Below are 19,068 nucleotides of genomic sequence, written 5' to 3' on the forward strand. Positions count from 1 at the left end.
AGAAATTCAAACATCTACATACATTTTTCATGACATCTGGAAAACTCCATCTGCTAATAAAGATCGTGTCATTCGATCGAAAGCCCCAGATTATCTACTGAATGGACCCTATGAGGACAAAGTTTTGCCAACAGCTGTTTCCAACGTCAGAAATGATATATTTTTTTTCTCCCTTCCTGTTAATCATCTTCCTCTTTGGGGAGTTTTTATCCCCAGTTTAGGAACTACTCATCTAGACCACAATACATTCAAGTCTCCATTACAAACATTTGGAAATATGGAAACCTCTTAAGAGCAACCGGGTGTGTACATTAAAGCACATCAGTGAAAAATTACTATATAATAAGCATGATTGAGCAACTAAATAACCACATAAACTGGAAGAGAAGTTTCACTTCCAATAATTTCAGTTTAAAAAATGTTTTCTGATCAATAAAAATTGCATAAATATTTTTAGTGCATCAGAGTAGTCTGCTAAGCTAATAAATGTGTACTGGAATCATTAAATAAAACATCTGAATCCTGATTAAAAAAAAAACATCTCTAAAAACATCTTGGACATGTGCAGATGGAAGAGGTAATTTGTCATCTTTTTGTCTGATTACCCAGATATGTTGAAACTCGATTGTAATAATTGGACATGGCCTGTCATCCACTGCCTGTGCAGAGATGGTGAAGTGTTCTGGCTCTGGTTTTGTGTAGCGTGCAAGGGATCAAAGCGATGGCGGGGGCGGGTTGGAGTGAGACGGACAGCAGCCTGTTCTCCCTGCTCTTAATTGGCTCAGGTCTGCTCCCTCAGATCTGGTGAAGTGGAGCGGGCCGAAACACCCTGTGATGGTGTTAGGAGGCCTGTGCTGCACCAGGCGTTCAACTAACCCCCCCACTAAAAACTAAACAAAACCCTGAATTACTGAGCAGACATCGAACAGAAACAGGAGACTGGGGGCAGCGAAAGAAGGGGGAGGAAATGCAACCAAACCCTATACCTACAACAGCCCTCAAAAGTACACAGAGCACAGTCTGTGCCTCAGAACAAATGGCCGGTCTGGTAGCAGTAAAAACAATGGGGAGGGTAAGTACACATGGCCTCTCCCAAACACATACACACACGCTCAAACACACACACACAGTCACATTCCTTTGGTGCATTTCACACATATGGTAAACAAGAAGTTCATTATACTGATGGGGCTGCAGTGGGGGGAGGTGACACAGGTAACTCCATCTGGTTGTTTTATCCATCACATTGTCAACAGATGTAGCTCAGCTGCAGGTACAACATCTGGGCTGTTTGTATCATTGACCTCCGATGCTAAAAAAGCTGGACTTACTCATATTTTCTAAGAAAAAAAAAGTTTATAAGTCATGCCACAAAACTCAGCGGAAAAAAAGTGAAACCTGTGAGCGTGAACCGATGAAAAACTCCTTCCTTTTTTGTTTCCACGTCTTTCTCAGCCATGCATGAACGGACACACACACACACATACACACACTCAAGAGTTTTCCTTCCTCTGTGTGGATGGCCTTTCCTGGTCCACATCATGCACAGGAAATTGGAAGTGTCATTGTTTATGTCTGTGGAGAAAAAACGCGACCACAGTTTTTTTGGCTGTTGTCAGCTGGCCCATATCTCACTCCTCTGCTACCAGGGAAAGCAGAACAGAGGCGCTCACTGTTCAGATTCTGACACTGCAGACTCTGCCTTAGGACCACAAACAAGCCATACCACTGGCGTAATGCTGCAGGAGCTCACATGGACTGAGTTGATCCTGAAAGACTGAACCTCCTTTAAAAACATAAATACATTTCTGCTAAATCTTGAACAAATAGGCTTCAGTTATCTCTTTCTGACTTATGGTCCTGCGAGCCATGTGTTCCTTCTGCATTAACAGAGGGGAATGACACAGAAAAACAAGGCCTGATTCATGTCAAAGGTTCAGCTGAAGCAATGTGTCAAAACACATGACCCAGCATAGATGCTGCTTCTGTCAAACAAAGATTTTCTGAAAGCTCGAAGGACATTTCTGGAGAGTTATCCAGAACATAAAAAGAGATAGGGGAACATCTGAATTCTCTTTTCCATTCATAAAAATATATAACACTGTGTGTCTTTAAAGTGTTTTTTTTTTCATTTTGCCATGTGACTGTTGTTAATCATTTGAAAGAATAGTCACTTTCTTGCCAAGAGCTAGGTGAGAAGATTGATACCACCTTCATATCTGTACACTAAATATAAGCCTCGGCCTGCAGCAGTAAACGTGTGAATGACTGCGCTTCAGAGGTAAAAATGGGGATAATGGCGCACATTTACAGACAAGAGTTGCTTGGAAAGCTTTTTCGACTTAAGATGACAGAAATAGTTGAGCTAGAGAGAGAAGTTCAAACTCTGGCTTATTTCTCACCTCTGCACAGCTCGCCAATCATGGCGTGAAATGGGTGTAAATGTCGGATCTTTGGTTTCCGACGTGAGAAGGGTTTCAGAGGAGGGGGTTTCCGAAGCTATTCGACCATCAAGCACTTCTGGCCGAGTACCCTGGTCTCTTTAGTGCTAAGCTAAGTTAACCGGCTGCTGGCTGAAGCCTTATATTCAACCATAAAAGAGTGGCATCAATCTTCTAATTTGGATCGACTCTGCAAAAATCAAATCAGGCTATTCCACAAACTGCCCAGCCATTCCTTTAATCGTGATAAAGGTCTGTGTGATCCTGAGGTTATTCAGGATGATTCCGGCTCCTGAGCAGTTTGTCTTAATAAACTAGAAAGCTTTGGCTGGTGCTCTGAGTGCAAGGAATGTGCAACAAATGATTTCCTCCCTCCATCTCCGCTCTTAAAAAACCTTTTGAAGTCCTTTTGAAAAACAAGGCATGAAGAGGTGTTGAAATCAAGGACATCGCCTGAATAACTTAATAAGTGTTTGTGCTGTGTGCATGACCACCATCCTTTCTTCAGTGGGGAATCTCCTCCTCCCTCTCAAGGACAGGTTCTCTTAACCTTCGAGTTGAAAGCTTTGAAACTAGCACACAGAGGCCCTCTGTAAAAAAAAAGGGGGAATTATTCCCATATCTGCTTGATTGTAAGATAAATAGTCCAAGACACACAAATGGAACATATAATCACACCATACTGGAGGTAAAATGGACTATAGCTGCACTTTTCTCTGCTGTTTTAGCTTCAGTCTTCTGAGGCACTCTCCTGGTTGCTGAATTAAGCATTATGGTCCTCTACAGAGGCTATGATGAATGGGAATCTGGCAGATTTTTGACAAAGTGGTGAGTGTTTACTCAAATTGTTTGAATTGTTAGCTGCTCTCTAAATGGAAAATGATACACATGACCATATGGGCTTTCCTGTATTGCAGCGTTGGTACGGCGCTCCTTATTATAGCCGAGCCCCATGTGTGAATGGAATCTTTCATAGCGCAGGAAGAGGAGGAGGAGGAGGAGGCCTGGCGACTCTCAGAATTAGCTCTGTTTTTCTTTGCTCAATTTGGTGATGGATTATTTTAAGAGAAAGGGGCACATTCAATAAGAGGCATTCTTGTGATTCAGACTAAATATAGACATTTTCAAGAAACCTTGTGAGTGGGTTAATGAACTGTTGATCTAACGTGCAGGCATCCATGGAGGGGAATATGGTAGGAAAGAGGAGCACAGATTTAAAATAAATAAATAAATAAAAAATTACAAACTACAAAGGCTGCCAGATTTGAGCTATGTTCAGATGTGCTGGTCCCTTGCTGCTCATTTATTTTCTCTTTTACAAAACACCTGTGGATTTGTAATGATGTGTACATGCATTTTTCCTTCCCCATACAAAGTGCTTTGGTCTTTCTAGACACTGCAAACATGTCAATAAAGGTTTGGCTTGGCTGCTGACAGCAGCTCCAATAGCGAACACCTGGAACTTAACCAACCGCAATGAGAACAACTTGATAATGCACGCAACACCGTCTACCCAATACAGGATATAGTTATTCAAACAACTCTGTAAACATCATCTAATAAAAAAGGATTTGGTCCTTAATCTTAAGCCAACTGCAAGAATTTCTTGTGCATCAAAAGGCTTTTGCCCTCTGCCAGGACGGCAGTGATTCATTACTAAGATAAACACTGATCTGAGTGAATGTGTCTTCAATGCACAGTATTTACATAAAGGATAAGAAACAGAGAGACAGATACAAGCGAGAGAATGCTTCCTCCTACTCAGCAGCACTGTGTTAGCTCAGCAGACCATACAAGAGCAGACAGACCTCGAACATAAGAGAGGTTTAATGGAGCCTGCGCTTGCAGGGAAATTTTCTATCACGCATCCTTTAAAACCTCAGGAACACTTGCATAACACAAAAATATATAACGAAATGGGTGGGGGTGGGGGGAGTAAGTAAAGTTCAAGGAACATGAGTCGGAAGGGGGGAAAAAATGCACACAAAAAACTACATGAAAGCTAGAAACCAAATCCAGTGCCGGTAAGTTTACTTGAGACTGGAGGGGCTGGGTGAAGGCGAAAAGGTGAGGTGGACACCGCAGCTCGGGGAGTGTGTGAAAGGCCGGAGCTTCTGTGCAGAGCCTGCTGCTGCGCTCGGCTATACATTTCACAAGCAGAGATAAAAATCGGCATAAAACAGTGAGAGAGAAAGAGAAGGGGAGAGCCACCTTGGCAATTCAAGAAAGGAGGTGAGGTGAGGGAGGAAAGGGGGGAGGAGGTGGAGGGGGGTGGGGGTTGCAGTGACAGGGTGAAAGGGGACTGGATATGTGGAGTGGCCGTGGACGGTGTTCTGACAGCAGCGGGGCAGCGGAGGGTGAAGAATGCCGTCTTTTCTTACCCCTCCAGACGTCCTGCCCAGCAACTTCACCCAGTGTGGTAATCAATACCCGTTATTTTCTCCTCTCAGCTTTCCAATCAATAGATAAGAGCGGGGTAAGACCAGCCAGGACAATGGCTCTTTCTTCGGCACCATCTGATGTAGGCTGAATAGCAACTGCTTCAGTGGTGGGAATGGTACAGGAGGAGCTATTGGGTGACATGAGGGACCAGAGAAACAGCAGGAGGGGGTGGAATAAAAAGAAAGAGGTAAAGAGAATAAGATGCTCCAGTCAATCTATCTGATTCAAGCTGAATCGCAGGAATAACGTTGCCGCTTGTTTGCAGTAAATCCGCAGTGAGTCTGCTTCCTCTGCTAATGGCTCCATGAACAACAGGCTCCTGCCGACCCCTCATCAAAAGAACAGGAAAGAAACAGAGAGAAATTACTCCAGCGTCATAAAGCTTCTGGAAACATCTCCATCACGCGGCCTACCCTTAGCAGGGCCTACTGTGGAGCCTTTGAACTCTAAGCTGCTATATTTCATTAAACTTGACTGCCTTCTCCCGGCCCCAGCTGCCTCTGTCAGGAAAAGCAGTGTGTGTGTTTGTGTGTGTGTATGTGTGTGTTTTTGTAGACTACCATCATGTGTTGGTACAGTAACACAAAAACCACCCAAAATAAATCAGTTTCAATAAACTGGACAACTATTATTAGTTTTATAAATGAAATGAAACTCTATCCATCAGGAAAAAGTAGATTTAGTAAGTGTATGAAACTCTATCCATCAGGAAAAAGTAGATTTAGTAAGTGTGGCTGTTGTTTAAGTCATTATCTTCATCATAAATTGAACTTATTGATATGTACTTTGATTATATGAAAAGCTTCTTTTAATTCAGTTTAAGGATTTTTCCCGGAGGACTCTGTACCTTTCCATACGTCTACAAGCCAGGAAAAGTACGCAGTCCTTATGGAAAGTCCTTAACTTGAATTAATAGAGGCCTTTCATATAATGTTTTTGGAGTGGCCATTTTGTCTTACTGCTGGAACAGTTTATAACCTGCTTTTCCGATGTTTTACCTGGTCTACCACTGTACAGAGAGTTGGGTATTTTCTGTTCAAAGTTGTCACCATTTTGGGTAGTTATTATTAAATAAAATCCTTCTTCACCCTGCTAAAACATAAAATTCTGGGACGTGCCAGTACTTCATTGACCGTTGTTTTCTAGATTTGAGTTGGAGTGGAAGTTTGGTTCATTTTTCTTTTTTTTTGTTTCCTTTTCCTCGTTTTTTTAAAGGGTAAAGGTGGCAATATTCCATATTTGTCTAATTGTCAACTAATTTTATGAAAAGAAAAACAACTGCTACAAATAAAGTGCACGTGTAGCCAAAGCCTTATACTGTATAGCTTATTCTTGTGTTCCATGCTGCCAGAAAGATATTAAAAATATGTTAAAGGGCCACACTGTTGCACTGGGTGACATGTTCCTTAACTACCATAATTATGGCCATGCAGTTTAGTTTGAGACACCCCACACACGTCAGTACATCAAATGTGTCATAATCCCCAGGTGAAAATAGTCCACCAGTGCCCAGCTAATTCTAATTTCTAAAATGCTTTTTAAAGATTTACATCAGTATGAACCAGAAGACTTGTGGCTGGGAGCCACAGACAGATTAGAGACGTCATAAAGTATTAAAATTTTGTTACGTTGTTGTTGGTTTTGGTCAAAAATAAAGAATAACAGCAAACTTATCATCGATATGTGTTGTTTTTTCTGGTTAGGTGTATGTCCACTTCAAAAGAAATGGAGGGACTGGACAATGCAAGATCATAAGTGAGAAATACATTGAATATTAGGTATATATCTGGTATCTAATGACGGTTCTTTTTTCTGATGGGATGGTACAAGTATCCTTAGAATACAGAAAACACCAGTTCAGTAGTAGCATAACTTCTCATGCAGATGTGAGTCAGTAATAAAGAGTGCACAGTGAGTGGCACTCTAGTCGCTTTATCTCACTCCATTAGGCTAAGGCCTGGTGCACACACAGGGGCTGAGTGTGTGCTTAGGGCCACTTATCAGGGGAGAGGCAACAGGAGGGAGGCTGGAGGAAGAGAGAGAAAGGCCAGATAGAGTGACAGAGACAGAGAAAGATGGGTAAAAAGGAGGGGAGAGAAATAAATACATACATACATAAATAAATAAATAAATAGCCATGGAGAAAGAAGTAGGGTGAGGGTTAAAGAGAGGAGAGTTGATTTAGAGAGTGGCAGGGAGCAGAGGCTAAGATGGCAGAGAGGCCTCCTTTAACACACAGCTCATGAGAAGAGGAGGGCTGCATGGGGGAGTGAAGGGGGATTAGGTGGGCCCAGGCGGCAGTAACCAGGAATCCCAACAATCTCACACCCCACTCCCTGGCCCGGGCTCAGCCTCAGCCACATGACACACTCAAACAGACCTCTCTCTCTCTCTCTCCCTCTCTCCAATACAGAGCAGGGCACCAACGAGCACCTGTTTATTACTGTCTGTCTAATACACTGGAGATAAGCCGACCACTTGGCACTGAAAGGGACATTGTGTGAACGCTCACACATGTTTGGCTACTCTGCCTGTGTATTGTCTCTTATTCTCTCTCACAAACACACACAGATATGAAAGTTTGGAGGAAAAAAAATGTATCTGCATCTTGCTATACTGTAGTCCTCATGCCAAAGATGATGAGTTAAAGATTAAAGCTCTTTTTAGTAGTTGTAGTATTTAACCACATACTCCAGCAGACATTTCTCAAATGTTGCTTTGTTCTTGTGAAATACTGAATATATGTGCATCTTCAAACCTGTAAAAATCCTCCAAAAAAATACAGTGTAAAAAAGGGAAAACTCACTCTTTGGTTGATCTGCACCCAACTTATGTCCAAACTAAGACCATAAACTGTGATTAGAAGACGTTTTATTTTAAGGGGCTGGAGGCCAAAATCTTTATCTAATCTAATCTTTAGATTTACTTATGAATTACTTACTAATTTGACCTCGTCGGGCCTCAAAAATGATTCAAATACAGAAAAACAGAGAGAGAGAGATGATATGATGATCCCCATGACTCAATAGGATACTTTTTTTGACGAATATAAACTATTTTCAACAAAAGTCTTTTGTCAAGAAAAAAGCGTTAAAAGTTGAGCACAAGCAGCTGTACGAGTCAAAAGTTCACAGTTTTCGCTGTTCTATAGAACAGATGATGATGGGACACAAGTAGAGATTACAAAAGCCACTGCTCCAGAGCATACTTAATCATAGGGCTGTAACTACTGTAACAGCTATTTTCATGATGAATCAATCTGTCGATCATTTTCTTGATTGATTATACTTTTTCTTTAGCATTTTTGGGGAGAAGAGAGAGAAAAGCGAGAGAGAGGATGACACACAGCAAAGGACCACAGGCCGGAGTCGAACCCGGGTCACGGCAGCAAGGACTTAGCCTTTCGGAAATGAGGTGCATACTCCACCAGTTGAGCTCTCCCTCTTTTTTCGTCTATAAAATGTACAAAAAAAATGTTTGTCACTGTTTCCCAATGCTCAATGTGACATCTTCAAAGAAACCAGCAAATATTCACGTTTGAGAACTTAAAATCAGGGAAAATTTGACATTTTTTCTTGAGAAAATTACTCAAAACAATTAACTAATGGCGATTAATTGAATAGTTGATAGTTAATCGACTAATTGTTGCAGCTCTATTTGCTCAGGTGGGCAAATTATATCATCTCCACATAAACAAGAACATTGTTTATGTTGTTACATGGTCATCATCATCACCGTCAGTCAACAGTGAGGTGCATCCTGCCACTCCCTGCATGCCTCTTCCTTCACCCTTCCTGCATTCCATAGTGGGAAAAATCTGTCCAACCTGTGTTTGTCTCTCTGTGTACAGCTGACACAGCCGGAGTCCAGTCTGGAGGTGCTGAATGAGATACAGATGTCTCATTAAGTCGAGCCACTGTCGCTCTGGGTCGGTCTGATGTTCTCCTGACTGGCAGAGAAGCACAGAGGCTATAAACAAGACCGTTTTGAGCCAGACATGCTGTCACCGGCGAACCAGAGTGTGTGTTGTGGTTACATCTGCGTGATGATGATGATGATGATGATGATGATGATGATGGCCGAGCCTGGCAATGAGTGCCCCTCATTTCTCCGTCTCCAGGAACCCTACACCAGCGTACAGTCCGAGGATCAGCCAATCACCATGACACTGGGAAGCGCTTTACACCAGCGCCTTTGTCAACAAGATCTTTTCAGGAGAGGGCCAATGACAGACTGCGATGTAGCAGGAGTGTTTGGGCAGAATGGAGCGATTCAGACCAGAGCGGGAGGGAGGGAGAGGCTAGTAGAGGAGTGGGTGAGGGAAAGAGAAAGGCGGGTGAGACAGAGATGAGACAGAGTGGGGAGAAGCAAGCCGAGACAGACGGAGGGGGTGGAGGAACTGGCAAAGCTCTCACTGACAGCAATGGGGCCTCTTGACAATCCAGGAATATTGTCTGAAATCAATCTGTCATCATAGAGCTGTTGAGCCTGTCATTACGATGTGGTACTCGCCCTTTCACAGTGACAATTTGTTCAGTGCTTTCTCAGTTCACCTTACTACTCCGCTGTACAAAGGTCACTGCCCTCTATCCATCTCTGTCTGCCAGTCTGGCTGTCTCTCTTTGTTAATCAACTGTCCACAGTGAGCCATAAAGTCCTTTATATCAAGGTGACCTGCACAGGAACAGGCAGCTGACGCCCACAATAGACGTCTGTTACATCAATGAAGCATCTCATTTTCAACTTAATGTAAAAATGCCTTAAAAATAACAAACAAGAACAGAGTCTACAGTCGTGCCATCAGCCTATTTGAGTCTATACTTTGGCACAACAGTGTTCGCTAATCAAAATGCTAATATACTTCCAATGATAACGCATGTTGATGTTTAGCATTGTTTCTTATCTTAATTTAGCGTGTTAGCATGCTAATATTTTCCTAATAAGTACAACACAGAGAAGGCAAGAGCCACCACACTCTGAGCTTCAAAATGTATGGGTGACGCATACGCCGTCTATTCTTTATACTGTCAGTGCATGAAACACAAAGTACAGCTGAGGCTGATGGGAATGTCATTAGTTTTGCATATTGGATAAAGATTGACCTGAGGATGGCCATAGATGAAAAGTGATGAATTTTACAAATCATCCTCTGGGAAACATGAATGTCTCAGAAAACAATTATGGTAATCAATCCAATAGTTGTTGAGAAAACCAAAAAATGTCAGCCTTTTAGTGGCGCTACAGAAAAAGTCAGTGGATCATCAAATCCACCGGGAACTGTGAATGTCTATACAATGTTTCATGGAAATCCATCTACTGGTTGTGGAGATATTTCAGTCTGAATCAAAGTGATGGACCAGCTGACCAACAGACAAGCCAGACACTGCCATCCCTAGAGTCAATGCCGCTAGCATGGCTAAAAATAAACAAAAAGAACAGTGAGTTTAGTCGATATTCAATCTCAGACACAGAATAGCTGTATGAATAGAATAGTGCCCAGTGCCAAGCCTCTAACTCCAAGTACATCCAAGCTGGGGGCTGATCCAAGGTCCAAACTCACATCCCAGTGCATGAGGAAATCAAATCAGTTTCACTGCATGGCGCAGAATTCCAGTCTGGGATAGCAGTAGCCTTGCTATAAAATATGACAGATTATACTCTTTGCTCCTGAAATGATTTTTCCTCCCCTTGTCCCGTTCCACTCTTCAAGTCAAAGCGGGGACATATTTTTCCATTCATTACAGAGGTCTCCTGAATGAAAAATCAGGGCCTCTTTGCCTCCTCACATCTTTGCCGAGAGAGACTGCTGCTGCTCGAAATGGATGCAAACAAATTCCATCATGACAGCGTATGCGCTCGCAATGAAAACTCCTATTTTGATGTACTGTGACAAGTGATCGCCCAAACCGGACCCTTTATGGGCTCAATCAATGGGGACAATGCTCATAGAATTTCCGAGGTCGCTCAAAAGAATCGCTAATGAAAAACAAAGTGGAAGTGAAAAAGCCACAAAGCCATGTGGGGTCTCATTGAAGCTCATCGGAGGTGAACTGAAAGAGGAGGGGGGTGGTCGAGAAGGGGAGGATGGAAGCAACTGGAAGGAGGGTCTTGGGGTGTGTGTGTGTCGAAGGCAGCGGAGGCCTCATTCAGAGCTTGTTATCCCAGCTGTCCCATGGCTCGGCTTTCTTCAGGCTCAGCCAGCCATCGCTGTTGCCACCACCATAACTTTCAATCACCCTTTTAACTGCAGAACGGCGGGGTTGATGTGTGTTTGTGTGTTTGTGTGTGTGTGTGAGGGTTTGTCGGGGACAGAGTGATTTCTAATAAAACCCTCAGAGAGGGGAGGGGGTAGAAAGGAGGAAGAAAAAGAAAGACAGAGAAAGCTTCGAAGTGAGGCGCAGATGTCAGATTACAAAGATGATTAGCATCAAACTGCTTCCTCAAAATCAAAAACAGAAGGTAAACAATGAACAACTTGATGGCGGAGAAGGAAAAAAAATAAAAGAGGAAGCTCATCATCATGGTACATGCAACAGGTACCTCCTGGCTGCCTGATTTGGTATTCTGATAAGTCAGTATGAGGCTGAGGCAGCACAGATTCAAGCAGGCTGTGGCAAGTACAGTGCGATGGGCCAGATAATATTCCTGCTGTTTAAATTCACTAACATCACAATGACAACTGTTGAACTTGTCCAAACCTGCTCAGCAACATCCCAAAGGCCACTATGGCATAAATACTGTATAGATATGTTTTCCGGAGACAACAAATGGTTGTCATGGCACATTTTTTGTAGGTTTTAGTAGGCTTAAGGAAAGGGCAGGATATGCAACAAGGAGCCAGTGCTGAATGAAAGCTATGAAGAAGCAGTGGAAGAAAAAAAAGTTCAGATTTCTGCACCTCTCGTCTGCAGCTGGATGCAGACTCGAGGTCCGAATCATAAATCTCAAAGTTAGAAATCTGCAGGAAAACAAAATCAGCCTATCCTGTTGAGGGGTGAGAGAGGAGAACAACTGGAATCTCATCATTTCACTCACTAATGTGAACATCTGTGGAGCACAAAATGAAGAGGAGGGGGGGATAAAGGAGGAGGAGGAGGAGGAGAAGGAGGAGGAGGAGGGGGGCATCTCCCTTTCTCCACAACTTGGCTCCTCGAAAGAAAAAGAGAAAACAGAGAGCAACTGGAGAAATGAAGGAGGCTTAGAAACAGGGGTTGCGCAAGACAAACACTTCCCACTGTGGAGCTGAAATGTTATTGTAAGGTCACTTGTAAGGTTCCAGTGAGGTGGACCCTCACCCCCACCTACAGGCTCACTTCCAGTCACTCAGTCCATTGTCTCGCTCTCTCTCTCCTCTGGGGCTGAGGGTGTAACACAGCAGCTCGAACTGTTGAGTCTAAACACTGTCCAGTATCATCAGATGCTTATTTAACACCAAACAGCTGTCAATTAACTAAAACAATCTGTTATTCATGTGTCTGGTAACTCTTGCAAGTCAGACCAGGGAGGCACATAAAGTTGATTATCATCTGAATGGTGACAGTCTGGCACCTCTGTGCACTCTTTAAGCAGCCACATGAGTTTTGTGAAGGTTAATAGGAGCAAAAGGAATTCTATTTAACTGAACCCAAATCCATTCAGCCAGCAGGAAGAGTGTGTGTGGTCTGAAAAACACAGCCGGAGCCAACTGCCCCAACAAACTAATGAGCATTGTACACACACACACACACACACAAACCTTCGTATGACTCATATTATATATTAAACAAAAAAAGAAATTCCTCTCGTCTTAGCATTAGCATACAGCTGACGGTGACACACACTGAAAGTGGACAATGCCTTGTTGAAATTCCACATGAATGCTAATTGAAGTGGCCATTAAAGTCACTCAATGAGGGCAGTGTTGCTCACAGGGATTATATGACCCTGCTAAAGTAAACACCAACTGACCTCCATTATGACTACTTATCACAGCTACAGGCCCTTTTCTTTCTTTCCCTTCGCAGGGGTGAAGTCTGACACATTCCTCTCCCCGAATGTTTCCTCCTGAACTGACAGGGTTCAGCAGTGTGTGCTGATAGATGGGGAACACGGGTTGTTATAGCGGTGGTAACATTATTTCCGTGATAGAAACAGAGGGATCATAGCAGGAGTAATATTATTTCCACCTGGTTTAGAGGAGAACGAGGTGGAGCTGAATAGTTGTTGGTATACCTCTGAGGTTTTCTAAATTGCCCTGTGCTCCTTTGGATGTCTCATTATCATGACTTTTCTCAGGGTAATTTCAGCCTGCTTAATAAAACCCACGCATATATTCAGACGCACGAAAGCAGCGCTCGTTCACTCTCGTAACTTCTTCTCACGCACCTCTAAATGGCAGAGCCTCAGTAAAGAAAGTCCCCCGTCTACTGTGAGCTCTAATAGATGGCAAATAAGTGTGGTCTACAGGGGATGAGGAGTGCTTAAAATTAATCACTGCTGCCCTGTCCAACCTGGGGGACAGCCACACGTAATAATCCAGCCATTGTTCTCCGCAAATGGACCCAGACTCAGTAAATAAGGGGCTATGGAGGGTTGCGAAAAGGCTGGGGTGGGAGTAAAGGTCAGCTCATGCCTTGTTTTAACGACAGCACATTAACTTAACTCACTTCCTTCAACTTTACACTGGTAATAAAGAGGAGGAAATGCAGGGAAAGACGAAGGGGACGTGTCAGAAGGGTGGCAGACAGTGCTGGTTGTCTGAAAAATTCAACATGATGAGTTGCACAGATTGGAGTAGAAGACGAGAGATGTTTGACTTCCCTCGAGTTCCACTGTTTGGTGTGGGCTGAAAAACAAAACGTAACACGAAACTGATTTTTATTTTCTAATACCTAAATGGAGCATTAAAGTGTGACTTGTGCACGGATCGTTAAAAACCGTGGTACACAGCAGCACAGGCAAGCTTTTTCAGCACAATTCTTTCTCCTTTTCTTCTCTCCCCGCGGTCTCACCAGCTTGGCCCACGAGTCAGAACACCACTGTTACACCTTCTTACTATTCAGGAGCTATTTAAAAAATAACAGGACTTTGGGGCATTTGGTTACTGAGAAACTAGCCTCATTACGGTAAAAGGAAATGGAAAACTATCTGGGAGCCAAATGGCCTTGTGATTTTAAAAGCCCTTGGCATACAATTTATCTCATAGTACCTTCTTGTTATGGAACCATGATGTAACTCTGCTATAAAATGTATATTTTCCAACAGGGTTGCAGAGCATTTTGCATGCTTTAAACTTCACCAGATGGCTGCAGAGGTGAAGCAAACATGTGTGTGGTGTTAGAAAACAGGAATAAATCAGAGCCACATACATGTGCAAGAAGACCTGACTGTATTTGATGCCTGTTTCTAATTAAAATGCATCAAAACAGTACCATTCAATGTGTGTGTTTATTGTTAGCTAGTCCTGGTGCATAACCGAGACACCTGGTGCCTCTCTGTTTCTCCCAGGGTGCATTTCTGCAGATCCATATGTCCAGGCTGCTGCATTCCTCTGTTAGTGGAGCCCAGTGGTCCCCGGGCCTGTCACCACATTAGAGGCTCTGCTGGGACACATCAGTGAGCACCTCCTCCAGCTGCTGGGGGTGGCGGAGCACTGGAGGGGGAGGAAAGAAGGCGCTGGGACGGAGGAAGTGCAGGGGGTTCCTAAGGGAAGGGCGGGTGTAGGGGGGTCTTAAGAAATAATTCTTGCTTGGCCAGTCGCAAAGTCAAAGTAGCGGAGAGAGGGAGGGTCCATATGTGTGTGTGTGTGGCACAAGGGGCAGGGGGTCCAGGGTCAGATGTCGCCTGATGACTGACAGCAACAGGCTTAAAATCGTTCACCCAAACTTTCCTACTGTCTTCTCAGGTGTATTGTTTGAAATGTTTAGATAAGAGCAGTAAAGTAACACTTCCTCTGTGTTTTTACTGTCTCACACGTAACTCAAAGGGGCGGCATGTCCTTTATAATTTAATTTACATTTGTCAAAGATGTCATCATACATTGTTAAATTTTACAGGGGCAGCTTTACAGCTTTTCTGGCCTTGGCTTTACTATAAAAGCACACGTTTTGAGTCAAAAAGCCCATGACTGTATTTCACAGGATGTCAGAGTCAAGCTGTTGCATTTGGACTGTAACACAGAACTCACTGTATTGCTGCTTCTGCTGGGAGAACTGTGGGATATTTACACTTCACAGATTGTCAAGCATCATTCAAAACCATCTCACTCACACATGCCTGCCAACTACATATCTGCTGATGTGCATCTGTTACCACTCCCAGACAAATTATGAAAAACAGGCTGTAAATTCCTCCTTTTGTCTGACATGAAATCTGTTTAGGCCCATTGGACCTCCGCTTCTCCACCATCCCACCGGATTCTCCTTTGGGTTTCTCCTTCACTGACATCTGTTAATCTGTAAACATACAAAATTGCCTGTCTAATCTTATTTAGCCTTCACGTCTTGTTTACTTTTTGGTTTAGTCGTGCCGTGAAGGCACGGCTGCCACGCTGTGAATGAGGCATTGTCTGCAGACCCACAGATCTAATCTCCCCCTCTAAACTGCCGCCAGCCCTCCTCCTGCCCCCTCTACCTTGAGCCCTGATAGCCACATGCAGGTATTGTAGCTATCAGACGCCTCCTGAAATCACTTCCACGCTGAGCTGGAGAATAAAAGGAGCGCTATGGAGCCTGCTTGTTTTGCCAGTGCATGGTCTTCCGGGGAAATGTGTCTGGCTTTCAGATTTCTCTCATTAAAGCCGGAGTGTAGTTTCAAGTTTTGCCTCGGTCCTTTGACTCGCGGCGCTGGATTGCATCAGACATGGTTCAGTAGTCAGTGATGGTGGATGAAATCATAGAAATTGCTTGGACAGTTATTCATGACCTGTTGACAAGCTCACTGTAAGTTATCTTTATAAAGCAAAGTATTGATACTGGCACAATAAACACTGCAGTGAATTGTGGTCAGACTGAGGTCTCCCACTCTCCACTCAGTGTTTCGGTCAGGAACACACATTTGCATGCACATAAACATACACAGGCTTATGTGAGACAGTCTCTTGGCCAGCCACGGGAGAGCTGGACTCTTACACTGACTTGTGTTCTTTCACCCTGGGAAGCTGATGGATGATGTTTGTTTGGTTTAGCTGTAGTGAATGTGCACGCACACACACACACGCACACACACACACACACACACACACACACACACACACACACACACAGCCATGACTGAAACACACAAACTGGGGGTAGGGGTTGGCTTGCCCTCTCTCGTTCCTCTGCCCTGTGTTGATTTTGGGCTCCGTTTAGAGATTTCTTAGTTCTTAGTTTTCCGTCTCTTACTTCTCGGTGTGAAAACGCTAAGAGACTTTCTTCATGCTCACAAGAACGCAGCCAGTCAACTTGAGTTATAATGATTTGGTTTTACCGTCCAGGTTTAAAACACGCAACATTAATGGGAAAGAAAGATGACTCATGAAGCAGCTCTCACCTCTTGCGCAGTCGGTCAATAAAACAGCCTCAAAGATAAACAGCACAATCTTCAGGACGCTCATACTGTCCAAAGACAACATGATGTTCCCTTAATCTGAAAGACATGCAGTGATACAGGGTTTATACACCCACCTTTCAGAGGATTTCCAGACAATATGATCAAAAATAAAATTTTGTTCTTATATGAAACATAACATCAAGTTATATGCAAGTTTTTATGTCACTAAAAGACTCTTTCTGGCACTTTCTGGCTGGATAAAGGTCTTTTAGTGAGTTCCTAAGACATTTTGGGGTTATCGGAAGGTCTGTCGGGTCTAAAAGAGCCCCAAATGAAGTAAGTTTAATGTCAATATTTTTTTTAAAAGAAGATATAAATCTCATTTTAATATATTAACAATAAGTTAGTACAATCACACAATGTGTGGGGTGATTATTCAGAGTCCAAGTACAGCCAGACACTCAGGTTTGGGGTCTGTAGGCTCTAAAGAATCCCAAATTGACTCACTTTAATCTCAGTGTTACAAAAAGAAATCCATATAAATCCCATTATAATATATTCACAATAAGTTAGTAACACAATGTGAGTCCAAGTACAGTCAGAGACTTCGGGGTCTGTCTGGGACTTTACATTGGGCTCTTTTAGGGGTGTCGTAAAGTTTAAGAAGTCATAGTTAATGTAATAGTTAACAGGTATATAACATATATATATGCTGAATATTCATAGATATAACACCAACTGTGCATGTAAACATCTGTTTTCGCTAGTTCTATCTTGGCTGCACTGGTAAAATATCACTGCAAACATTTAAATAAATAAATAAATAAAAAGATGGAGGGAAGCACATTATAAATGTGTCGATAACATACCTGGATATTCAATGAATGAAGTCAATCTTGACAGAAATGCTTTCAGCTAAAGTCCGTGTTGAGTCCATGAATCAAAAGTGTCAGTGGTCGACTGTTCAACCGACCTCTAACGGACCAGCACGCGCTCGCCTCTGGGATAAAATAACGGATTCAAACGTCGGTAACAAAAAAACCGGAATCACAACAAAAGTCCCATTTGTTATCATTTATTTAAAAAAAAAAAATGTAAAAAAAAAAACACTCAGTCCAATCCTCTTCAGTAGTCCGCTTCGTCCACCAAGTGACTTTTCCAGTGAGCACAGAGCGGAGACTTGTTGCCCGTCCCAGAGCTGCAGCTGTGGGCCAATCACAGCCTGCAGAGGCCGGACACGTTTAACTCTTTATCTCTCTCTCTCACACACACACACACACAAACCTCTTCATCACAAAGCCATTATATCTCACCACTGTCAGCTTAATGTATGAGAAAACAGATAACAGCTGTAGAGTTTGGAGCAGGATACAATACAAATATCACTGCCAAATTAAGTCCTTATGGTTATATTAAAGGTCCAGTGTGTAACATTTGAGAGGATCTGTTGACAGAAAGGGAATATAATATTTGGAACTATGTATTCATGAGTGGTGTAATCAGCAATGTCTTTGTTACTTTAAAATTAGGCTTTTACATTAGTCATCATAGGGAGTCATCATGTTGAACCACGATGTTTCTACAGCAGCCCAGAAGGGACAAACCACCACAAACACTGGCTCCACATAGGACCTTATATGTTTGTCACATAGACTGTATAAAGAATGGATGCCTAAGCTTAGGGTGTGGTGGCTCAGGTCGTCACTATCTTGGTAGCCCTTTCTAAAAATCAAAAAAACTTCAAAGACATGGTTCATCGACGGACCTGAGGTGGGCTGAATGACACCTCGGTGCTCAAACAAGCCACCTGTAACGGCACCCACCTGTCAGTCAAAGCGTCCATGCTATTAACTATGCATAACTTTAAGCCTTAATAAGTCTAGAACAGAAACTAGCTATAGAGACCAGAACTGTTTTTTGTACCAGGCTGCAAACATGTTTATTTCTGCTGTGAAGTTGGCCACTTTAACATGGGGGCTTATGGAGATTGACTTGTCCTAGAGCCAGCTTCAAGTGGCCATTTGAGGAACTGCAGTTTTTGAAACAAGAGGGTGAGGTAAGGGGTATTCCATTGGTTGCAATCCGCAACTTCACCACTCACAAAACCACAAAACTCTACACACTGGACCTTTAAAGGTAAGTTATTGTTAGAGTTTACTGCTAATCAGGGACGTTCGGGAGTGCTGAGAGTTTTATGATTTTACAGGTTTCACGGGCAGACAACAAACATGAACACCTACATACTGAATATCAAAATAACAACACAGGCAGGAACAATGCATGAAATAATGCATTTAAAAAAACAACTACTGATCTACCAAAGCTAAATAATTTAATCAGCGACGTGACTGCTCATGTGAGACCTGTTGTAACACCTGTAAATGGCCAAGCTCTAGTTACTAAACATTTCATTACTTAGATTTATAACCAAATCACACACCTTGTTGTACTAATGGCCTTTATGTGTCACTGTGCATGACAGTAATTGCAGTTACCTTATGTACTCTGACACTGAGTTGGACTCTCCGGGTCTGTCTGACCATGTGCCCTGACATCTTTGGTCACTTTGATTCTGTGATAAGGTTGTGATAGTATTATAGACATATTACTGCTAAACAATAATAAAACCTCTACCACAAATACTAGTACACACTGCCTATACAGTAAATCCCAG

General features: G+C 42.9%; 1 protein-coding gene across 1 annotated transcript in view; it reads right to left on the reverse strand.

Moving 5' to 3' along the window:
- LOC104921595 (fibroblast growth factor receptor-like 1) overlaps positions 1-18,915 on the reverse strand; it is a 31,274-nt gene extending 12,359 nt beyond the window's left edge. Inside the window, exons 1-3 of the mRNA XM_027274519.1 lie at positions 18,890-18,915; positions 17,264-17,616; positions 16,395-16,490 (exon numbers count right to left, since the gene is read on the reverse strand). Of these exons, the coding sequence (XP_027130320.1) occupies positions 16,395-16,476 (82 nt within the window). The 5' untranslated portion in view covers positions 16,477-16,490; positions 17,264-17,616; positions 18,890-18,915. The remainder of the gene's footprint in view (positions 1-16,394; positions 16,491-17,263; positions 17,617-18,889) is intronic.
- Between the last annotated feature and the right edge of the window lie 153 nt (positions 18,916-19,068).

Source organism: Larimichthys crocea, chromosome XXIV (assembly GCF_000972845.2).
Source record: "Larimichthys crocea isolate SSNF chromosome XXIV, L_crocea_2.0, whole genome shotgun sequence".
In the NCBI taxonomy this organism is placed as follows: Eukaryota; Metazoa; Chordata; class Actinopteri; family Sciaenidae; genus Larimichthys; species Larimichthys crocea.